This window comes from Lineus longissimus, chromosome 9, assembly GCF_910592395.1.
Source record: "Lineus longissimus chromosome 9, tnLinLong1.2, whole genome shotgun sequence".
Taxonomy (NCBI): domain Eukaryota; kingdom Metazoa; phylum Nemertea; class Pilidiophora; order Heteronemertea; family Lineidae; genus Lineus; species Lineus longissimus.
In genome coordinates, this window is record NC_088316.1 from 16,733,406 (window position 1) to 16,757,955 (window position 24,550).

Sequence of the window (24,550 nt, forward strand, 5' to 3'; positions counted from 1 at the left end):
CCCTGAATCGGTGTATCGATGCATGGTTAGCACTGAGAGACCAAGGAGATAGGTAGAGTCAGATTCCGGCATGATATTTCATGTCAATGAATGCTTCATGAAATATTTGGTTAAATGTAGAGCTGCTATCATAAACTCCGTCGAAGAACAGTCCTGTAATCAAGCCTCAATTCCCAGATTTATATCCTACGACATCTATGATATGCCAAGACCAGTTCTGACACTAAAACCTCTTATAGTTCCCATGAGGAATGCTTTATGGAAAATCAAATTATCTCCAAGTCTGGCTGAGAGGGAATCTGGCTATTTCGGATCAAATTGTGCCCGCTACCACTTTTGAATGCATTAGATTATGACCACTCGCTGTCACCAATCGAAAGCAATTCAATAATATTTTTCGTAGTGATTGACAGTCGGATTTCGGATCGAATTATGGTTGCACTCGCGGCATGATCGTTTCGTGATGGGCTGTAAAGGGCTCCGGTTACACCTATCGTGTATAGAATGCCTCGCGGAGGAGGATGGTGGTGGCCTTGAGGAGGAGGATGGTGACGCCATGCTTTGCGAGGGAGGCCAATCCATATGCTGCAATTGGCACTTCTGAAATTCAAAACGGCCAAAGATACTTACCTCAAAGTGATACATATTGCTTATAGATTCAGATTTCAAAGATATTGTTAAAGAATGAGAACTCATGATTTTATGTTAGGCCTATTTATTCTGAATCAATTTCTTGTTAGAAAGAACTCACTGCGCCAGATGTACTTTCGTCCGGCAACAAAAGATTTCTGGCAACAGTAGGCCGGCCCGATCTTTCGTGAGTGGTGAAATTGAGGGGCGTAAGGGGTGCACCCTGGTCCCATGAACCCTGGCTTCTACAACAGTCAATCGATCCGTAGTGGAATTAAATATCAATTGATCACAGGGACGAGGTTTGCGATCAGCTGCGCTAGCCTGATCAAATCTTCTCATTGTTAAATCAGATACATCATAAGTAGATCTCGAGAGCGAGGTTGCATGATCACTGGAGAATGCGACAAATAATGACTCTGGCTGCTACATGGCTTTCGTGTCTCTTGAAGCCAGAAGCTCGAAGCGTGCGGTGCGTCTGAACGTTCACGGTATTATCATCTTTATTGGCTTGCGGCGGTCTCTGGGCCATAAGCTATGCGCGGAGCACATGGAAAACGGTAACCAGCCACTCGTCAGTTGTTGCCGGGCGCGGTTGGGCTTATTCTGTGAAAGTATGCATAAAAAAAGGAACATAGGACCGACGTTATAAAAAAGGATAAACAATTTATTTTTTAAACACGGGACAAATATTATTTCAACAATGGATATCACTACTTTCGCTTTGTTTTGGATTATTCTCTTGATTCATGGGGCAGCAGTGTGTGGTTTTCCAACAGAAATTCCAATAGGTAAGTTAATTTACTTCATAGCCATCAAGAAACACGTTATTCATTGATGGTTTCATATTCGCATAACTTCAAAAGGTACAAGAGCTGAAAACGCGTTGTGATTTCATGTGCATGTATCCAATACTTCATAAAGCCAAAATTACTATCTTTTATTCATATTATAACTTCCATATGGAACATTTCTTAGTCGATTAATGTACAAATGTATGTTTTACCTTCTGATTGAAATTCTGCAACAGTATTCGTACGAATTGAAGAACATCCTGTTTTCACATCAGGATTATTGGGCTTTTAATACAAACTGATCTTGCTGCTCCTTTCGCCGGAAGGTGCACCACTCCATGTCATGATATTGGTCGATTGTTGATGCTGTTCCGTTTGTTTAAGGGTTTTGGGACAGGCCAGGATAACGAGTTCCACTTTGACTTGAGCAGAAACTGCGAAGAACACTTGACTCAAGGTCGATATCTGTTTGTTTTTCTACATTGATGGGATCTGTTACCACAAACGCATACCAACAATGACTTTCATCGTTCAGTAAATGAAGAACAAATAAATAAAACAAGGAAGAAACGAAAACTGCCAAATCTCTTCAAGGCGGGATTGTCATCTATTCTGGATGCCACGGATTGTCCTCTGCACCTAGTGCCTTTGAAAAGGAAGTGTATCATTTTTCTACTCGGGCGTCGATGGCACCTTCTTAAACCAAACGTTGCCATTGCCTAAAATGTTAGTTCTCTCAGCAGGGAATGACTGACGCTGGCTTCAATGCGGCGACTATAAAAAGATCACATCGCAAGTTATCGCACGATTGGGTGCTGGAAACATTAACGAACCCGACTTAGTCACAATTCATTTCGTGTTTCGGAGATGTTCTTAAGATTCAACCTTAATTAGCGTAGGGATTTCTTTTTTCAATTAGACGCCGAACTAACTGAAATTTCCTGTATTTTTGCACTTATACATCTAATCAGCAAGAAAATACTGAGAAAAACGATGATGTTATTTGTAGGAGAGACACGTCTCACTTAGCACTTAATTTCCGGTTAACGAGCGAACCGTGCTTGTTGAAAATGAAATATGATTTTGCTCCGTGTATTATACGTGCTTATACGTTATTCCGGAGGTGTTATACAGTTTATAGACTAATACCATTAGTCCCCGCGTAGTGGCGTATAACCAAACGTGGGGCTGATTTTAGACTATTTTCTTTACGTTTTATCGTTGATCGTTTATCCACATTATTTTCTCGTGGCACGATCTTCGCCTTGGATATAGCAGTTGATATCCTGGGTGGATATCAGAATGGAATGGTTGAGCAAATTCGTTGGTGTATGTATGTATGCAATGAATGTACTGTATCGAGTAACCCCATAAAAACAGATCCATCTATGCTGTGTATCCACGGCATTGATAGAATGTGTGTCTGCAGAATTCATTCAGACATCGAGCTCTGCTCTCCCTTGTTTATAAGCTGTCCCGGGAAGCGCCGATCAGAGCGAGATAATCATCACAGCCCCATGGAAGTGATGCTCTAGTTCACTGCGAACAATCAAATGGCTACAGACTCCGGCAAACTGTGTATCTACCATCAAAACCGGATTACGTGCCTAATCTCCTCCCTAACCAGCCATGAAGTCACCAATCACCACATCAATAGAACGTGTGTTTGCCGAATTCATTCAGATATGGCCACTGATCGGCCATCAACAAGCCATCGGGGCGAGATTTCAAACACACAACGCTGCCCCATCGGAGATTGATAACACAATTTTATTCGTGGATTCGTGGATACAGAAGATACCAAATCCTCGATAATTATGATGTCCTTTTGTTTGTACCATCCGCAGTCAGCTTGATGATTAGCTGCGTGGATTTGAATCGAATGCTACATTACTGGAAAAGATTTTTCACTATCTGCATATTTTTCAATCCAATGCTTACGAATAACATCGTACACTCTTCGAAATGAAGGTTTTTGAGCATTTCAAAAACATTTAACCGTTTTTTTAAAGGGTTTTAAAGGTATAAACCTTCATTTCTCACAGTGTAGCACAAACATCTTTTTTGCTACATGCTCTTTCTATCCTCTATCACAAAAACTTGCAGTATTTCGAACAAATTCGTAGCCTTTGGCAGAAATTTTTCACTAGCCTAACCTTCTAACACAATTTGCTCAAAAGGCGCAAGAAAACGTTGGAATAGCGGCTGTATCTTCGTTTCGTTAGCAATAATTCTGGGTAATTTGCAACGGAGCTATCAAGATAAATCATCGGAGGGAAAAAATAGCGGCGGAAATTGGTAGCGGTGTGGCCGCGGAGGCTGTGGTCAGATAAGATGTGTGCTCAAGGAACGCTGGTGAATGCAGGTGATATGTACACATCTGGCATAGTCCAAGACTTCTCACCTCCGTTGGAAATATTTGCATGATAATCGGAGGTGAAAACGTTTCTCGCCTAACGCTGTAAAGTTAGTGATTTATTTGCAGCGGCAGTTACATGAACATGTAACTGGAGAAATTAGGCACTAATGTTTGCTATCGATTCTCAAGACGGCCGGCCATCGTTCAAAATCTAATTCTTGCTGTGTAAATATCCATCAGCACACATTACCTCCACATTACGATGGTTGCGGTGGTACAACGGCCAAAGTAATGAAACGAACATAGGCTGGAAACGATACACGCCAAGTCATGTAAGTATTTCGGATGTTTTCTGAAGCTTCATCATAGTTTCCTACGTTTCCTAAAATCTCCTCAATCTCAATTACGCGATGTCATCCATTATTCCAAAGTGTGTAGCACATAACACAGACTATGCAACCTCACTCTGCAATCACCTTCTCTCCCGAAGGCAGGGGAGGCCCTCAGGGCTAATCTGTCACGGTTATGCCGTGCTGCTGCAGGCGAACATTGCCACTTTCATGGAAGTACTCGCTTGGGGGAGCGATGGAATTAGGAGGAACCACAAGGGCACGCAGAGTGCGACGGTATAGAGCAATCTTGCCGACTGCTCATGCTTGTGTGATCATAGCTCTCCGGCAAAATGGAGGATCCCGCCATACTAATTCATCATCCATGATGCCCTTTCTCAGCCCTATGATGCCCTTGAGCCAGGTGTTGGAATACGAAGACAATGACTAAATAAATATCCGTCAGTCAGATTCCCAGGCATGATGCTGCTGAACCGCCTCCGATGACACTCCCGTGTTTGATTGACCACTTGGAGTTCTATATAGTCAAAACTATAGTTGGACATGGTGCCTTCAGAACTATAGCTATGGCCGATGGATCCTATGGTTGTTCTTCGCACTGACCAGCGAGATATGACTGCATATCCACTATACACATATATATCGCATGGGGATAGCCTAGTCCTGAATCAGCCTAGCTTGAGAGAGGTTACTGCGGCCTTGCAGTGGCATTGTAATCCGCCAAATTTTCGTTCTTGGCGTTTTTTATTTCTCGGATAATTGCGATTCGCATTTAGTAGTCACTCTGACAACGAAGTCAGCCAAGTGAACATGGTAATCTTAACATTTGTCCCATTAAATGAGCATGCTGAGCTAAACGCTTGATTAAAGAGGTCTTGTCTGACAGATACAGGTTGAGAAATCGATTGAGACTCGTTGACTTTGCCTCGTGAATACTTAATACTTGGTCATTCGGCTGATGTGAGCACATAACACGTATCGGGGTCAGGTGTCAGTGTGGGGAGAATCCGTGCAAACTCCTAGAAACAACCTTTACATCAAAACCTATACATAATAAAGGTACATCAATCTGTATTGATGACATTTCGAAGGATATCAGCAACATCTCGTAAAAGAACGCGTTAGCGATCCCCAAAGCCATCTCTTTTACGTGCCCCGACTCACTTACTTCTCACCTAATGAAATATTAACACTAATGTGTCTTGTTCAGTCATCGTCTAACGGACTTATGAGACATGGCAATGGAAGAGGGGGACGGTCACCACATGCTTTCGGGCCATTGGAGTTTGATGGAGGTGAGGTCGATTGGCCAATGCTTTCTGCATTGACTGGTCTTGATGGAAGATGAGCGTTGGCGTCCCCCCGCCCTGTCTGCCACAAAAAGCCAACTCGGAGATCAAACAGAACACTTTCTCATCGTTTGAGCTGAATCATTTCTTGTCTCTTCCGCGCCCTGGCTGTCTATCCTCTCTTTACATATGAAACAAATTAAATATTAACACCAGTTTGTCCTTTTGGCAACGTACGTAAAGCCAGCAGGGCACTAAAATGCGCAATTTCTGCCAAGTCAGTTCTGACATCTTACGTGAGGCCACTCCTTATGTTTTGCATCCACTAAAATATTAACAATATGCGCTTTGCCTTGCTATTATTGCCCATAGGACACCCAGAATAACATTTCCATTGGTAACTGGAAGTTTTTTGAAGATCTTTATTAGTAGATGCATGTACACGGTGGATAAGAATGAACCCCTCAATGCTTTCGTTGCTTACTCTTCTTTGCTTACACATGTACATTTAAGTGAAACCTGTGTATTGTACACAGATTTTGTGATTTTGGGTGCAGTTTCCAGTCTGACATGTCCAGGTGAAGACTTGGACTTGTGATCCACCGGAAACCTAGCGTAGAACACATCCAATCTGCTTAGTTCCTCCTATCTCGTAACGGAACGCAGGCGGAACGCAGGCGGAACGCAGGTCTTTTCCTAGCTTTTTGGAATAAAAATGCGGATTTTTTTCGTTGAAGAGATGGTTTATCCGTTTGAGAACGTTTGTCAATTCAGTTAAATCAACCCTGCCATGAGACGACTGTATACAGAGGTGTCCTGTACATCTAATTTCCTCTATCAGAGTCGAGGTCGGATCGGAGTCGGAAGTGGTGAGAAGTCCCTCCGATGTGGTATTCAACTTGCGATCGAACTTACCATGGAATGCCCTCGGCGTATAGTTCAACTGAGGGAGATGTGGTAGCGCTTAGATAAAAAGAATTTATTACGTTGTGTTATCTTGGGATCTTCAAGGGATAATTTAATTTTATGATCAAGACATGCGAAGCTTGCCAATGAAGAAGATGGAATGTGCAAGCTACTTCATGGAAATCACCCGAATTATAGCAAAACGGTATATTTTAATGGAATCTTCCAGAAAAGGTCGTCAATTAGCTCAAAATTCCTTAAGGCGTGATTAGGCTTATTAGCTTATATTACGGATACCTCGTTAGGCGCTCCCGAAAGAACGCATTAGCACTTTTTGAAGGCTATGCTATGTTTGGCATGTTGATTGTTGCATGGCGTGTTAGCCTTATTTCATGTGATGGGCGTATTCTAAAGGGATAACTTGGGAATGCGATATGTTTGTTTTATTATACGAAAATTGCTTCCTGCAAGACCGTGACTTCTCTGAACAGGGTAATTGAAAAATCATTAAATTGCAATAGACAATGCACCAGAACGGGATGTAACAATAGGCCTGCCTGAAATTCACATGTCATGCCAAACACTGCCTCCCTGCCCTGTCTTGCCTTAACACGTACTTGCCACTTAATCAATAGGCCTACTGTCAAACTTATGTTTAGCCTACATACACATGAACATGTGTCTGAAATATTTGTACTTCATCTTTATAATGTCTTACCAAGTATTCTACGACTTGAATATTCTTGAATAAACTTTTAAAATGAAGTATACGAAGTACACCATATAACCTAGAGCATTAAAAAGCATCGATTGTCATCCATTCCCATTTAATTAACCTAACACCGAGGGTGATGTAGAAGTTATGTTCTTACGCTTTTTTTGTTTTGAACATAGTGCCATGTCGAATGTTCCTATAATGAGAAATGCTGACTAAAAAAAACACCGAGCAAAAAACATACAGCGTCATCATGCATATACATGTAGTAACATAAGCAGAAACGCTATAAAATCAACGCGTAATTATATCTGATCATTTGTTAGCAATTCGGCTATCATGTTCCACAGTTTAACATTACCAGCATGGCCCTCAGTGCCACAAAGCTCAAGGTCATGCAGCCGTTATGACGTCAGAGCTTCCGGTAACTATCTGCTTTGACATAGGTGATGTTCATTCATGTGGTCGGTCCCTTCGGAGCACTGCATCGGCAGTGTTGTTGGCGTGATGTCGACTGCCCACACTAACTTCTCAAACCACAGTAGTAATTTCCAACATCAAATTCCTCAGTAAAAAAGGTCAAATGTCCTACGAAATTATCAGGTTTTCTCGGTTTTCATTCCGAGACTTGTTTACCCCGATACTACGACGACACTAGCTATGACGTTTGTGTCGTCGTGTTATCCAGGTGACGCAAAGTCCGACACTTGGTACATTCGGACAGGCGATACGAATTCCCGCGACAGGAGGATGTTGACCATTTTTGCGCAGTAGAAATAACGAAAACGGGTCAGGTTCCATTCCATGCGATTGCCACGAAGCGCGCGTAGAGCAGAGGTTTTCATGGTCACCTAGACTTGGCTGCTCTGCCGCAAAGGTAGGAATAGGCCGGTCCTTCCCTTGGTTATCAACACAATCGTTTTGCTCTGGAGTTTTTTACAGTCGTGATTTCTGTCATGGAGACCTTTCGCTACGCAGACCCCGTCGACCCACTTCAGGAAGCGACGAAGTACTTCCAAAGAATAGCTTACCCTTCACTCCTGCTCTTCGGGACCGTAGGAAACATCTTGAGCTTCTTGGTCATGAATCTAAAAGCGAATCGTTCCAGTGTCATGTGCGCCTATCTTAAGATGTTAGCCGTGTCGGATACGTTAGCTCTCGTGTTTTGCCTTCTGCCGAGGTATATAATCACATCCTTTCCAGATCTTCTCCAAATTGGCATTATTGTGGACTTGCAATGCGTATCCATTTACGTTATGACTGCGATTTTCTTCAATGTTTCCTTGTGGCAGGTTTTGATTGTTGCCATCGACAGGTTGATTGTGGTACGATTCCCATTCAAGGCTGCCATGTGGTGCACGATGAAAAGAGCTAGACTCCTTATGTTACTGAATATATTTTTTCATTTGGTGATATATTTTCCCAATATACTACGTTTGTCCAAACTTGATGAAGAAACTGGGCTAAGGACAAAAGCCTGCTTCCTTCCAGATATTTTCAAATGGTATAGCCTTGGATACGTTATAATTAACAACACAATTGACGTAGTTATACCGATTGTGTGCCTTTTTATTTTGAATGTTTCGATAATTTTGAGCCTGCGAAAGCAAAGTTTGGATATCAAGGGTGCGACCTCAGAATCTGTTGCAAGAATTAAACAAGAAAGGTCAATGACAATTGTTTTGGTTGTGATTGTCGTTTTTGCCCTTGTTCTTCTTTTACCGTCGACACTGCATGCTACCCTTTGGAGATGTTGTATGGATGGCATTATCGCTTCACACCCGGCCGCTGAGGGACTTTCTCTCGAGATTGTCTTTGTTCTTGGTTTGGGAAACAATGCAATAAATTTTTATCTTTACCTGGCCAGCAGTTCGAAATTCAAGAACGACGTCCGCCACATTTTTTGCTGTCCGCTTAGAAAGAAACTTGCAGGGTAAAATACGGTGTTCGTTTCGCCAAGTACATTCTTCGGTGACGTTGCTCCTACGGCTCCCAATGGGGATTAAATGAGTGGGCGAACCCCTACTTAATTATCTGTATCAGAAAAAGAATGTTCATAAGATAAGTAAAACCCAATCATTCGTTTTATGTCATATCAATCAGAGCTTTCTGTCATCACGAAAGATGATATCTCCTTATTAGAATTTGATGAAAGAAAAAGCTTTTTGTAATGTCTTATTGATGCGACTGTGATTCCAAGTCGAATGGAACGCAAAGATGGAATAACTGCTGAGCTGACGTAGTGTGTCTAGCATCTTTCTCTTCAATAATACTGATGCTGCCTGTGATACATTTAAAGTCCGCATGACGTATATAGTCCATTGGTAGTGCAACATTTTCATGGAGATTACATTCCTCGTATTACGCCCGGTTTCAAATCATAGACCCATCGTACCATATTACAGAAATGACCATATCAAAAGTACTTACAAACACATCAGCAGATGAACATGGTAACATGGTAGGATATATATGTTGATGACTCTGGGTTCCTTACCATCTGATATGTGTTTACAAGAGATATATCAGAAGCAAAGGAACCCAAAATAATCATCATTATGTCAGCAATCATCTCAATGCACTTCAAATGTACTTTGGGAATTTCCAAGTTTACAAATGTAAACTGGGAAATGAAAATAGGGAAAGAGGATGTGATGAACTTCCCTGGCTTTGGAAGACTTGGACTCAATTCTATGATTGACATCATGATATCAGCATGTCCCTCGTATCAGCTGCTGTAATTGGTTTACGGAGAAACATTTGTAGAGTTTGGACTATAACAAGTCTGTTCTTCGTGAACCAGTCACAGCTATTCCTGCTTTCTACTGTCCTTTATTTCTGATTCATGATCCATGAATGAGAAGTTATGTCTTGTTAGAAGCGTCTGCCGATTACAAAATGTGATTAGTGCTTTCTATTAGAATTGATGAAGAAGTCAGCAGGTATTTGACTCTACTTTCAGGTCGACAGAAAGTTGATAGGCAGAAAACGCTGTTCACTCTGAACTCAGCAATAAATCAATAGTGATGCCCTACCAACTGGGCACAGGGTTGATATCGGCAGCTGCATAAGCCGACAAAGGTCTCGACAAAGGTGACCTTTGTCGCCCGATGAGCTGTGGTGAGACTGATATCCAATACATTGGTATAGGCACCACTGATGGTGTTGAGTTCATAGGTGACTTATGGTACACATGTTAGAATGTTACGGCAATAAATTGAATGAATTGAATATGATGAAGTGTTAGATGCGATAATGATTTGATCAGGACCGATGTTTTCGGTTTCGGTTTTTCAGTCTATTGCCCGTTATGAGCAGGGGCACTTCCCCCTCCATTGACAACATCAAAGGTGGCACCATAGCCCGCCACATTGATGGTTTGTACCTCGGTTAGGTCGACAGCGATCAATGATGTCGACATCTCGCCCGGGGACTTCCGTTTACCATTGAGACTTTTCCGCTTGGCAGTGACTCTGACGCAACTATGCAGAGGTAAAAAAACTGAAGGTGATATGTGTGCAAAAATGGTCGATATTGCGAGATTGTTGTTTCGGCAAAGAAGAGGTTAGGCGATGACATTGCCGAAGGGGCTGGCGGAGTTGCCACTGTGTCTATTGGAGTACAGGGAGCACCCTGGACTAACATGCCATACCAGTCGCTACAATAAAGAACTCGAATTTTTAGTTCCAGCTTCACCCGAAATCTATCCCATTTTCCATCTTTGTTTCGTTTTCAAATGACAATCGTGGGAAGAAATGGGATCAAACGGCGGAACTAACAACAGCGTACTCTGCTCTTTATGTCAGCTCTGGTGACAGCTACGGGAAATGGGTCGATTTCATGCATGTGTATCTTCATAAGAGTGGCGAGGGAACATTGCCGATACAAGAGAACATGCTAAGTGAAGCATCGTGGTGTTCATCAAGAAGGTCCTCATCAACTTGAGTTACCCTTGTAAATATACGATGTTGTTACATTGAACATGAATAAGGCGAATAGCACCCTGTATGGCAACATCACGAAGTATTCTATATATTCGTAAATATTGGGTGCAGCATTACATTGAACAACACTACTGTTCAATATACGATGCTACGGTGTTATATTGAACAAAACAGTGACTTAATGTTAGCACTGTTTATCTACACTGCAGACGTTGAGAGTAATGTCGATTCATCTTGGCGAACTAAAACATCTTCTCTATTGTCGTGATGACTGTCCGTTGTCTATGCTTCCGTCAGGGACACCAGCTCTTCAACAGCTAGAAACCTGTTTCATTTATCACTTGGAACATTAGTGATAGGATCCTATCGGTATCTGGTGATACTATACAATTAGTGGCTTGTGTGCTCGACAATAGTTGGTATAATGGGTCCGTTATTCGAACAGCTTTGTCTAATGTACATTACTATACATGTGATTATCATTGTTTCTTTCGCGTGTAGGCAGTTCAAAGAGCCGACACCATCCGTCTAACCAGCGACAGGTGGAGGCAAGTTGGCAAGTTGCCTGTCGTCTTTGTCTGCACGCGATTTCGATACTTAAAAGGACTCGTTCCCAAAACATTCACCTGTGATAAAGAACACTTTTTTTAACATAAGTGTTTTCTGTATGGGTTTGGCAACACAATCATCTCTTCACCACTATCACTGAAAGCCTGAGACTTCTACTGCCGATTCTAGCATCCCCACCCAGCCCAAGGCAGAGCCTTATCATGGTACTCATCTCCAGCAACGAGGATGGTAATAGCACCATGAGTGAGATTGGCAGCTATCTAGTAATCTACCAACGACTGGTAATACTTTCTAACCGGTATTTGGCCAGATTAGGCGCAGTCTGAACGGCAAAACATATCATTGATTGACGATAATTGCACGTATTCATGTCAATAATCGAACTTGGTTGGACACAACAGTATGGTGATTGGCCAAATGCGCCGAGCATTGTGTTCAGATGAAAACATGATCATCATCTAAACCAATTAAGTCATACACCGAAGCGCGACCATCGGCATTCGCGTTTTGTATGGTAGTTTTGTCACCGCTACCGTATCACATGTACAACGACATTTCAAGGTCGATTTGGTCACAACTACACTAAGTTTACTTTAAGTCAGTTTGATGTTTTTTGGTAGCCATTTTGGATATTGGCGGCCATCTTGGATTTGAGGAAAATAGTCAGCAGTGAGCCGGGCTTCTTTGCAGAATTTTGGTCTGAAGACCACAAGAACGGCCGAGATATCCTTCACTAGAAAAATTTAGTTTTTTCGTTCTTGCAGCTCTGTCTTCTTTTACCACGGATACCAAATATAGAAAACAAGCAGACTGTTAACATAGCCAAACATTTACCAACTGACTGCTCGTAATGGCAAAATAAAACAAATGGCCTCAGTTATTGAGGTTTTCTCACGGAGTGCAAATCTTGTTTTGATCTGCCAAGATTCATTGCTCAATTCGTTGTGTTTTCACGCCGCTCTGTCACCCCAGGTCTTGTATCTACAAAGCCGTGAAATATCCTCTGTCATGAGAGTTTCTGGGCAGATCGTTTGATTTCTTGCTGAAAGTTTTATGTGAGTGTTCAGGAAAGAAATCACGTGTTGGTTGGAACGAATTAGAACTCAAAAGGAAAATTTCACTATATCTCCCTGAATTGATGCTAAAGTATGTCCACCCCTTCCTTAAATTTCTCATAAGGTTCTGGGTGCAGCAATCCCATAACTTTACTATGCTTTGGTGTCCTTTCTCCCTAACTGTTTCCTCATCTCAATCAAAGCTACTAATTGAGTACGAAATTAATGACAGGAGAGACACGGCACATCAACGCTGGAGCAGATTAAACGTTTCAACTAAAAATAAGAAAATTAAAAGGGAATGTGCACGACGCCTGTCACTTGGATTAGCCTTTTGGTGCCAAAGTCTGGAGCAAAATTAGCATGATTAGTACAGCGTTTGCGAAGATGAATTGGTGAATGAAAATAAAATGACAGCCTCCCGAGTGAAATTGACAATGACGGTGGATGAGCCTGTTAAAATGGCTGCACTGTTTCATGATTGATTAAAGCGCATTGCCACTTCAGACACCAGTTAGCAATGAATACAAATAAGAGTCAGTTAAGATTTTAAAAATCACTCAATAAGCTGATATCTTATTTTGCCTTGCAAATGGTGTTGGTTCATGAAAAAAGAGAATTGAGTTTAGAATCCCCCCTTCGAGGGAATACAATTTGATTTTGTGTTCGGTTAAGACCAATCGTGCAGATCATATTTGGAATGTTTCTATTGAAAAGCAATCTTAAGAACAGCATTACTCATACCGCATCATCCGATTTGTTGTAGGTTCCATTTTCAGGCGACTTAACCCCACCATCAATCATCTTAGGCCGGATTCAATTTCAATCAGCGGACTGGATGGAGATTTGAAACATTTAATCACCAACACGTCAGCATGGTATGCTTGGTCGAGAAGCGAGACCAGTCACTTCAATCATAATTACGGCATAGGTGTGATCACTAGGTTTAATGAGCTCGTGAATTTAATTATCAATCCTGCAAGAAGAAACTGCGATTACTGAGCTCTTATTTTCACGTCTCTGTGGTGCTTTCAGATCGGGCTGTCCATATATCAATTGAGAAATCGAGACGCTACCACGAAAAAGGCACTGTCTATTGTACTTGTAACTGTAATCGATGTGTGTTCGAATGATTCAAAATCAACTCCTGTTCATTGATTTGTCGCCAATGCACAGCATTAACTTGGCGTGCCCATTAACTCCCTCCCAATCCCACGGCTGCTGGATAAGCTACCAAGCCAGATTAGCCGAGGCAATAGACTAATCCCAAAGCCCATTAGTCGAGAGTCAGATATGCATTAGTTGGCTTTTTATTTGGCTGACCTCCATGTTTGCTACCCGTTGCTAGTGCATTTCGCCCATGGTCTACTCTCTTGTTGTCACCAGGGATACGCCTCTCATACATCATGCGTGTCCTTCATTGTTATTACAGCAATGACAAGCAGCAGTATAGTTGGCCTGTCCTACGAAGACTCCGCTTCATTCCATCGGTCGCTCCTCAAGGGTATCTCTAATTGAAGAAGCCCCAACAGGTTTACCAGTGGATTTCCAGTCAGACGACAAAACGACATAGCCCGCAATTAGACATACAGTAATATTTGGCTCTGTATGTTGATATTTTAGTGATCATTTTCCCAGCCATACGTGGATGGAGGAATAGACCTCTACTGTGATTGGCTGTCGTTAGTGGTGCGAACTTGACCAGGCATTGGCAGACGTGTTTTTATTTGTAAGTGACAAATTTAAAGGTCACATATATAAAGCTTAATATTTACCAAGGTCAGGCACATATCTCAGGTACCAAGGTAAAGGTGCATATAAAAAGTCAAAAGGTCAATTTTGTCCCATAGTCACCAACGTACTACTCGCATATATCCAAAGTAGAGCATTACCCAATCTTCCCCTGCGACTGGCTCACACAGACACACATAGCACCCGGGACGCAAAGAACAGACTTTTCACACTCAGATCAACACTGACAACCAACACGGGGAACACTGAGCCAAAATATTCGAGGCACAGTTCTCGAAGATCTCCCATTAATGAAACTAGAGAGGCATAAAAGCTTTGCAAAACATTCCGCCTGAGACAGCGATGAGATATTACCGTAATTAGACGGGTGATATCGAGGTCGTTGTGGCACTGTAAACGAGGAGTTTGATCGTTAATTGGAGAAATCGATATGGTGAATCTACCGATTCTTTTCCATACTCCATTTTCACGGTTTTCAATGTTTTATGCGTGGTATGCATTTTATTGCCATAGTTAAAAAACATGTTTTTCAAGATTTTCGCTGATTTTCGGGCACATTGATACGAAAACTATTCACTGTTGCTGGCGTTCCCCAATACCTTATACCGCTTCCAACCAGAGCCTGATTTAGCGTATCTAGTATCATCACAACGGTATTCCTTTATGGTATCATGTTTCAAACAGCACCTCTTTTTACGCGGTGAAGTCTGAAAAAACTCAAGAAGGAAACGCAGAGACTTCTCTAATTAAGAAGCTCAATATCTTCTTCGTAATCTAGGCTATCCATTGATATGATGCCCTTTAGAATGGTATGACATTTTAGATGACTATCGTGTTGTACTCTGATGTTATCAAGACCGTTATAGCCTCCCCCGAGCTCTTAGTCTACATACGCTATGGCTATCAAGCATCCTCTTCAGTGGGTTAGATTGAATTGAGAGCTACTTAACCGGGAGTCACTCCGTACTCAGAGTGGACATTTGGCAATGACAGAGCTACTCTTGGTCCAACACTCTTAACCACATCGCCAGTGGTATTCCTTCTCTTCTGACGGGATATGGTGTTAATCATGACCTTGCCCATCAATGATGAATTAGCCATTCATAAATCAGGAACATCTTATACGAACATCATAATCTATCTCCACCGCGCATTTCCACATCTTTTGACAACATAGAGTAACGAGATATGATGTATGTGAAAACATTGGATCAGCTTCACACATTGAGTTCAGCCAATTTAAAGGAATCAACTAATGGACAACGTCGACACAAAATACTTTACCCCGTTTCATTTCATTGCATGCCAGCAGCACTTTCAGTTTTTAATGGACACACGCACACGACTATCATGAAGCCCATGTAAAGACATAATAGTTTTGTTTTTATACCCTCTAATAGAATGATAATCATGTATCTTCTGAAGTCACGAGCACTTAGAATATTTGAATACACTGGCGAACATCATTTAATTGTCTCACTGCCACTGGTATAGCATAGTGTGCGGCCAGTTAGAGTCGTGTTGTCATACCAGTCATCAAGTTCCTCGGCGTGGTTTCTGTACAACTGGGAAATTAGCAAAAATAAATGAATTGGTGGCCTGGGGCAGGTCGAGACATCCTGGTCCCAAAAGCAATTTTCATTTTCTCCTTGTAAAGTGCCCCGCAAACGAGAGATGTTAGTAGCTGCGACACCATGAAAACGTACGATTGTAGTTGCCATGTGGCCGCCAAATGGTTGAATTGCAATCAGTTGACATGTTCATATGGCACCGTCAAAAATCCAAGTGACTGAGGTTACTAGTTTCCGTGGTACATCACCAAACGTATTGACAATCATTGTGAGTGAATCTTAAACTAGGGATGGCCGTAGTGGAAATAAAGTCTTCTTTTGCGGAATGTGTCTTCGACTTGATTCTGTAGTGATTTCCATTTGCAGCCCCCATAACCAGACACTGTGCTGATCCACGCTGTATGCTATTCCGATCCCATCTCCCAGTAATGTCGCCCGTAATTGACGTCGATGTTGGGCCTGATGTAGATATGAAATTTATTGAGGAGTAAATTGAAGCATGTTAGAAGTGATCATCGCTATTTATGCCGCGTCCGTCGACATTAGACAGCAAGAATTGGCCATGATTGTGACATCATTACTGATAGTCATAGAGGCATGAGACAAGTTGCAGAAATTGTATGGCTTGTTAAATACATATCATGACTCTCTGAAGGAACATTTGAGACAGTGCAAGAAGTGATGAGTGTAATTGCTGAAGAACCTTTCTGCCGTAAAGTCGCTTGCTTTGCCTGTCCGGTTACAGACGACAAGAAAAGATTTCCTTGACAGAATTACACGCGTTTCAGCGTCGGTAAATCTATCGTGAAATGTGTGTTGACACTAGAGAGTTCTGAACGGGAGACGTTCCATTGATGTGGAAATCTTGTTGAATTTATGACATAGTAGAAATTTCTGGCGTTGGAAGTGGCGGCAAATCCAGCTTTTTGATAAATTTTGTTTTTCATTGAAAATTACTTAAATGTTATTTCTTTATTCAAATTGAATTGGTCACGTTTTATCTCATCTTCACATGGCCTTTCTGCAGATCACTGAGAGATTAATCTTACACCCACCCCTCAGTTATAATTATTCCGGGATGACAGTCCTAATTGGATCCTCTCCCAATGGATTTGACCCGGATTGACCAGAATGTTATTGTGGAAGCATGATAGACGCGGCCATGACCCTCAGTGCAAACCCATGGCAACGAGATATTTGCAAAACAATCGCTTTTTGATGGAAAACTTAATAGCAAAATGGAATAGTATTTTTGTTGCTATTTTCGAAAACACAAAAAGATGAATATGGATATCATTCAAAGAAATAGCACTCGCCAGATTGCAAAACAGTTGTTAGCAAAGCGTAGTTCGTACACTTGATGTACACTTAGTACATAAAGGAAGTATTGTCAAACCCCGTGGAAGAAGAAATTCCATCATTAGAAAATCCCCACCATCTTTATTTATTAGGAAAGTCCCTGAGCAGCTGCTCGATGGTCGAGTTAATCTAAATTTGTGAATAGGATTTCTGGCAGCCTCCCTTCCAGTTAATTCGTATGCGTACGTGTGCTTGGACGTAATTTGTTTTAGAAGGTTTAAGGTCATATGTGTCAGTTATTTAATGGAAACATCTGCTAGATTTGAGGAGAATTTAGAATTGATTGGTTGAGCGGCAGGTTGTTCATCTAAATTCTGCGGCACATTGTCCTTGCTAAATCACGCCTTATAAGAAGCTGAAGTTAATTATTATGGTAAATCTGTGTCATCAATTTTGCTTTCCGGTGAAAGAGATTACATGCATTTTAGAAACCGGTAAAAGATGCAATCCAAAGCAACTATAAAAAGGCAACGCCGATGAAAAGGACTCAGACCAGCATTCAAATTATAGAAAATGAGCCATCTACTCGTCCAGGAAAGAGTCCTCGACTCGCGCCCGTCTCGATTGTAGATCCACTTAATGGAAATGAGCTCTCAGGATATTAGAGAACTGATGACACCAAACGACTTCTGACTTGGCCTTTTTACGCCTGATGTAATTCTCGGCGAGATCTTTGGAGGCTGAACACGGAACTGACAGCCATTAGGGATGCCAGCTAATTATTTATCGGGTATGAGAGGTGAGGTGTTGCTGATACTGTGACGAAATCCTGCAGTGTGCTCTGGTGGATGGCGATGTTGTTAGAACGTAGTCTATCTTCAATGAAATATCAACGAACATTGCGCTTAGTATATACTGGCCAATTTAAGAGCAACATCATTCAAAGTACTGGGTATCCCTTCAATGTGACGCTTCGTCAGTGCAGCCTCTACTAATTTCCTACTATAAAGTGTAATCTATTTTTCGCCCATTCCCACTGTGTCATACCTCCCAAGTGTTATTCAAATCATCTTGCTGTTAATTTCCCCACTGACCCTGTTTCTCGAACTTAACCTTTGTACTTGTGAAGACTATTCTAGATGCTCGTCACGCGATATATGGTCACTTGTCGGCTTATACGACCGAGGAGGCCACAAGGGAACAGCCGAATTTATCAGAAATCTATAATATGCATATCGCGATTATGAGTACAGTCTTACTTGGTAGAAGATGTTCACACTTAAAAATAAGCGGTGATATGGGGGAAAGGGTGATTATCGCATGCATTTGTTTTTATCCTACGGCAGAAACTGAGATAGGACATTGTTGAATCACACAAGGGCAGTTCTGCCAGACAGACGAGAGTGGCAGCCGATCACACTCCAAACGTTAGTGGATCTATGTCTAAAAAACCGGCATCGTCTCCATTGACCATCGTCCACCTATACGAGATAGAAATCGCCGTTCCTGAACAACTTAAGTTTTGGGGAGGGTCTACCCATTAGCCATTTTTCAGCTATCACGTTGTGAGCCCTGCAGTCTGTCGCTTACCCAATGTCTACTCGTAGCTAATCTTATCAGCAGAAAACAAATCAGTGGACGTAACCTGGAGGTGGGCAGTGATATAACTGGTGGAGCAAATTGCCGGAATGCATCACTGGAAAGTCGACCCCATCATTGCCATACACAGCTGCAGAGGATTCTCAAGAAATCACCTGATTGCCTTCTAATTGGATTTCCCCACAGCAGGTAATTGGTGAGTTGCCCGTTAGCCAGCTGAGACCGCCCAACCTTTCCTTCACATACCATAGATTGGGTAAGATAATAGCCTCTATGGGGATACAATGCTCGTAAGACCACCTTAACATGAAAACATTGTGCTAGGGACCCCAAGGCCTCGTGAATTTACTAACTTCTTTGATTTGTGTCTCTCTAGAGCATTTACAGGGTGAGTCAAAAATATATCACATTTGATATATAGATACACATTTTACGTCCGTTACCCATATCTTTATGCGAGGGAACGGAATAAATTAAATCGCTCTCCCCAACATCAAAATAGGGTCCACGAATTTATCTTCGCTAATGAGAGTGTGTCTTTGATCGTGACTCTAATCTCTTCCAAGCGTCTTTGTTTGTTGCTAAACATTAAAAAGAAGTGATCCATTTTTTTTTGTTGAAAAACAGAATACATGTATTCCAGTGTCAGTAGACTCAACAACAATCTTTCCAGACATGTGCCCTTTTTGTTGCTCATTTGGTTCATTGCATCACTATGATTTAAAAACCTACTGAAAGTGGTACAATTCGCCATCAAAGCACAAACTATCGCACATTCTCCCTTGGATAATCGGTTGTAACTTCCTAAAGATGGCAATAGCACTTTTGCTAGGCTTTTAGAATAAATTATATTCGCCCTTGGCACAATTTATAGACTTGTCAAATTGTGGAAATACCGATGTCAGTATTAACAAAGTGATTTCAAGATTACCGCCAAATATGCATGTCCACGTCATATCACATTTGACGACATATCTGAACACACTATTGCAGGAAATAAAAGCACAATATTGCAAACTAGACATGTCCCCGAGAACATACCATGACTAATTTGTCGATTTGAACAAGCAAATTTTTCTAAATGCTCGTATTCTCTTCTTTTGGCTTGTGTTCACGATACGAGTAACAGAAATGGGTTGCATGAGGTTACCATTCCAGAGCATGAGGAGTGGCACTTCTTCTCGCTTCCTTTTAATACGGTATCTGAGTATAACGTTGATCTCATCTACTTTCCACTGTTTCTTGTTCAAAGGATTTAGTGGTATACAGGGAATTACAAAGAATTTCAGCACCATCAACTCATAATTTCTATCATAGAAAAACACTGCATATGTCGATTGTGTCTGATAATTAACTCTGTGTGTCGTCCTAGATCCTGGATCTCTGAAATTTTTCGGCTGGTAATTTTTGCTTCCTTTCGATTGTGGATAGAGGTGACGGATATACAGGCCCTTGGTATTTGCCTTACCTACGTCTAGATACATAATATTATCATCTAACGTGTTAAATATCATGAGTTGTCCATACCACTTCCGGATGTGACCATTAAGTGTAGCAATGCCATCTCTCCAAGTGATATTGAACAGGGAGTAAACATATGTTCTCGTTTTCTCAACAAAGCAGCCTACTGCAATCTTATTACCGTAGAGCAGTGGTTCCTGAATCTTTATAATTTTGCTACTCGAACATGGATGGTCTTTTGGAATATTCATCTGATTCAACTGACCAGTCATTATATCCAGAAACGAGTATACAATAAATTTCAATCCCTGTTGTCCTATGAGCTCAACTAGTATTAGTTTCATTTTATAAAGCTGAGTGAAATATCCCACAGGTCGTAGAGAGGAAAATGACTCATTATGTACCAATACATAATTAGTTTCACTGTTAGATTGATAAACTAGGATTTTCTTAATAACTATCGCATATCCATGTTCTATTTTTTTGTGAATAAATACAATCGAATTAGTGTCTTGCTCATACAGATACAACAGGAACTCACTTTCACCCAGTGTGACTGTAATAGGGGGTTTGAAAACGAGACTTCGATGCAAGATGTAAATCAGTTGATGACTGATTTCTTGCTGAAAAAAAATTACTAGTTGTTATTGAGTCCCCGACACGGTGTCTTGACGAGAACCTAACAAAAAGAAAATTATGACGTTAAAAATAATTGAGACCTAGGCCAGCGTGAGGTCAGTGTAAGTGTTGTCTTCTTCAGTAAATTCTTATTTACAAATAGTAGCGTTAACGTTAGGAATTAATGCCAGCGTTACTGCTAAAACCAATTACATGTAATATGTGGGCTCTGAATACTTGCCAAATCTTACCTTCAGTTGAAACACTTGGAATCCGTTCTTTGTAATAATTTCTTCCTTTTCCATACATGTTCCCTTCTTTTTACTCATTTGACACAGAATATTGCCACTGCCAGCGAGGAAACTGAAAGTCACACAGTTAACAATCCAAACACAGAATAATGCACATTCACAGTCAGATCGTGAATGAGAATATTCTGTGAAAGGTTGAACGAATGCTCCGTTTTGGATTACTTTAATAAAATGAACATTTTTGTTTGACCTCATCTTGCTCTACATAATATTACTTTAATTTGCAAACATGCATTCCTTTCGGGAAAGTTTTATGTAAAAATCATGCTATTGTGCATACGGCTCACTACGATTGTTATGTCAATTTTCCATGAAATGAAATAGGAAAACTCGAATGATACAATTGCCTTGTAATGAAGAAATATTTTAAATAAAACGAAGAGACCCCGTAGTAATGTAATCCCTTAAATGGAAGTGTGGAAATATAGTTGTCATTATACTGAAACCGTCAAATTTTCCTTCCTCCTTATTTTTACGATGAGCGAATTTGTTGGTGAAAAACAAAATATTTTCACGATTTTTAGTTTTATTTGGTGGATTTTGAAATTTCTTCGGTTTTTCAATCAGGAATTGTTTTTGGCCATTTTTATTTTTTCGGAAATCTTAGTTATCCTCGAGAATAAAACGCCTCAGAAGATTTGCTGTTTATAATGAACCGTATTTCTTAATCATGTGATCATATACCTTTTAGATTTAGACCTATGAATTTGATAATCAAATTCATAATATCTCCAGCTACGAACTCCAGCACTGCATATGAAATTCATAAACGTCATTAAAGAAACGTCGATATATAGGTGCTATTGTAGGTAAAACCATTGATCGACAGTGATTGATTTTTATCAAAATTGATTATGACTACAGAACGTGTTGTGTATAAAGAATATGTTGAGATGTTTTTAATGTGTTTTTCAAAGACTTTTTCTAGAAATCCGACCTTTCAGGGAAAAGTTGAACAATGTCGAACTTTTGTCGGACAAATCCGGAAAAAGCCTCCTACTAGTGTATAAAATGCAGTGTGCGAAGCAAAGAACAATTTTCATGTTAGAATTTGTGTTGAAAAAACTTGCGTTCAGAACCTCAGCTTAACCTATTTCAACAGGGAACACATGCCACTCATGCTTGAAGACCACCTGGTACAACCTTCCGTCCAAACATGTTTCACCACGTACAGTGACAACCACGGGCAGAACCCAGCCCTAACTCTCATACAAACCACGACCAGAACCCCCAGCACTTATTCCGACAGTAATTCTGCCTGATGAGTAACTTCCGTGATTTGTGCTCGGTAACTTCCTGCGGGTGAAAAACAAGTTGATTAGTCTGAACATCACTGGCGACACCACGTTATCTCATTAGGCTAGTCAATCAGGCTTCTGTTCCGGTTCTGATTATGGTTTGATGAGAAGACAATTTCAGCGATAATAGTGGCTGTTTGTTGGCTTTTAGATACAAATATGGCAAACTTATGATGACACACAAACCCATCTAAAAAATCAACTGAAAACTCTGTATATTTCAGTAACACTTTTAACCACTCTCTCTCTCTCCAACCATCCTTCTGTACCAATCAAAAAAACATATCCACATGCACTGGCAACTATGGAGGGGGTTGTTTGAAGATTTCGTGGTTTTGAGTACAAAATTGAAGTTTAAGAAGGATGTACAGGAACCCTGAACAGCATGAATTATAAAAAATATAATATTATAGAAAAAATCACTGGAGAAGCATTGAATTTAGATAAAGAGTAAATTTAACCAAAAAATATATTTGCGTTGGCCAATAATGACTATTCCTCACGTCCAATGCAATCATACCCGATATTAGAGACGTCGCAATCGTCAGGTAAGACGTAATTTGAAATTTGCAAATTTTAATTTAATAGTACTATCTCATTTTTGTAAATTTTACTATGTTCAACAAGCATGTCTTAAAACCAGAACTAGTGCAGTAAAGAACGTCGTGTATAGAAACCACACAGAGTTTCTTCGACTTCTAATCAGCAACATTATGGTGGCTTAAACACAATGATTACCTAGACCATTGCGATAACTGAACCCATGAATATCTGGGCACCGCCCTGCATATCCGTATCACACGCTCCGCTGTAATAAAGCACATTATCCTATCGGCATAACGTTGGTGAAATCTCATCAGCTCCTGTAGAGAAGCCCATTGACTGATGAGTCTTTCGTGTTACACGATCATGGCTCTTTCGGGGTAGGCATGACGGTTGCATATCATCACATCAGTCCTGAGAAGTCTTTGAAGTGATTCGTTTACCATTATGCTTTCGTTTGTTTAGTGATGCTGTTGCTCGGAGGATTTCTCATCGAGTTGGCGAGATACAGAATTTCGCCGCAGACAGTCGTCTAGGATATAAAGAGAAATGTGATTTTACCGTACCAGAAGAAACACTACCCAGAGACCACTCTTGAAGAAGAACCCTTAGTCTTGAAAGTATACATGCCACGTTGCACTATGCTGCAACTTATTTCTACAGCCGGTTTAGGGGTTCAGTTTTATTGATTAAAGTACTTTCTTGTTCAAGTTAATCTTGAATTTAATCTCATAGCTTTCACCGTCAATTATCGTCTTAATAATATTCACTGGGTCATAACATGTATCGTGAGATTTTCTCGTTGTTGCTGAATGAACGCGATTATTAATGACGCCATTTTGAACCAGGCGATCTATCATTTTGTAAAGAAATCAAGACATGCAATTCATGTTGTGAGTAATTAAAGTTATTATGTCACAAAACAGCTAAGATTAATTCAGCAGGGTTTTATGCTAAAATATCAACGAGTGAAGTTCATGGCAATGTCAGTGTACAACTCTAACATTGCGAGTGTAAAAAGCGGCGACGTATGATAACTTGGTTATCGAAACTTTCAAATGGCGGCTAATCTCAGAATGCCGTTAGATAAGTTGTTTTTATGTGTTGTACGTTTTTATATGTTACAATGCCCTATTTGAAAAATCCATATCTATTTTTCGCTTTAGGTAAGTCATGTTTCGTCTCATCAGTATCTGCCAGCAGAATCAAGGTAAAGTAATACCGGAGTGTAACGTGTTCAAGCTTACAAACTGGCATAATCTACCGGGTTCCTTAAACCTGATTTCTGAAGTCATGCTGCAATGTTTTTTAACCTCGATTGCACATCTCATCTTCACATACATGACAAAAAGACATGGTCTTAATTCAAAATTTTTTATTGATTAAAAAAATAAGTGTTGAGTTGTAAGGTGTCCTGTTGCTTTGCGCCTGGCAAACACTATTCATTTCCAAAAATGTCGGAAGCACTTTCATTTTCATTGTGGTT

General features: G+C 40.7%; 1 protein-coding gene across 2 annotated transcripts in view; it reads left to right on the forward strand.

The window, feature by feature from the left end:
* The first annotated feature begins 1,055 nt into the window (after nucleotides 1–1,055).
* Nucleotides 1,056–24,550, forward strand: part of LOC135493104 (glutamate receptor-like) — a 39,459-nt gene continuing 15,964 nt past the window's right edge. For both annotated transcript variants that reach the window (XM_064780018.1, XM_064780019.1), the window contains exon 1: nucleotides 1,056–1,421. In XM_064780018.1, the coding sequence (XP_064636088.1) occupies nucleotides 1,334–1,421 (88 nt within the window). In that variant the 5' untranslated portion in view covers nucleotides 1,056–1,333. The remainder of the gene's footprint in view (nucleotides 1,422–24,550) is intronic.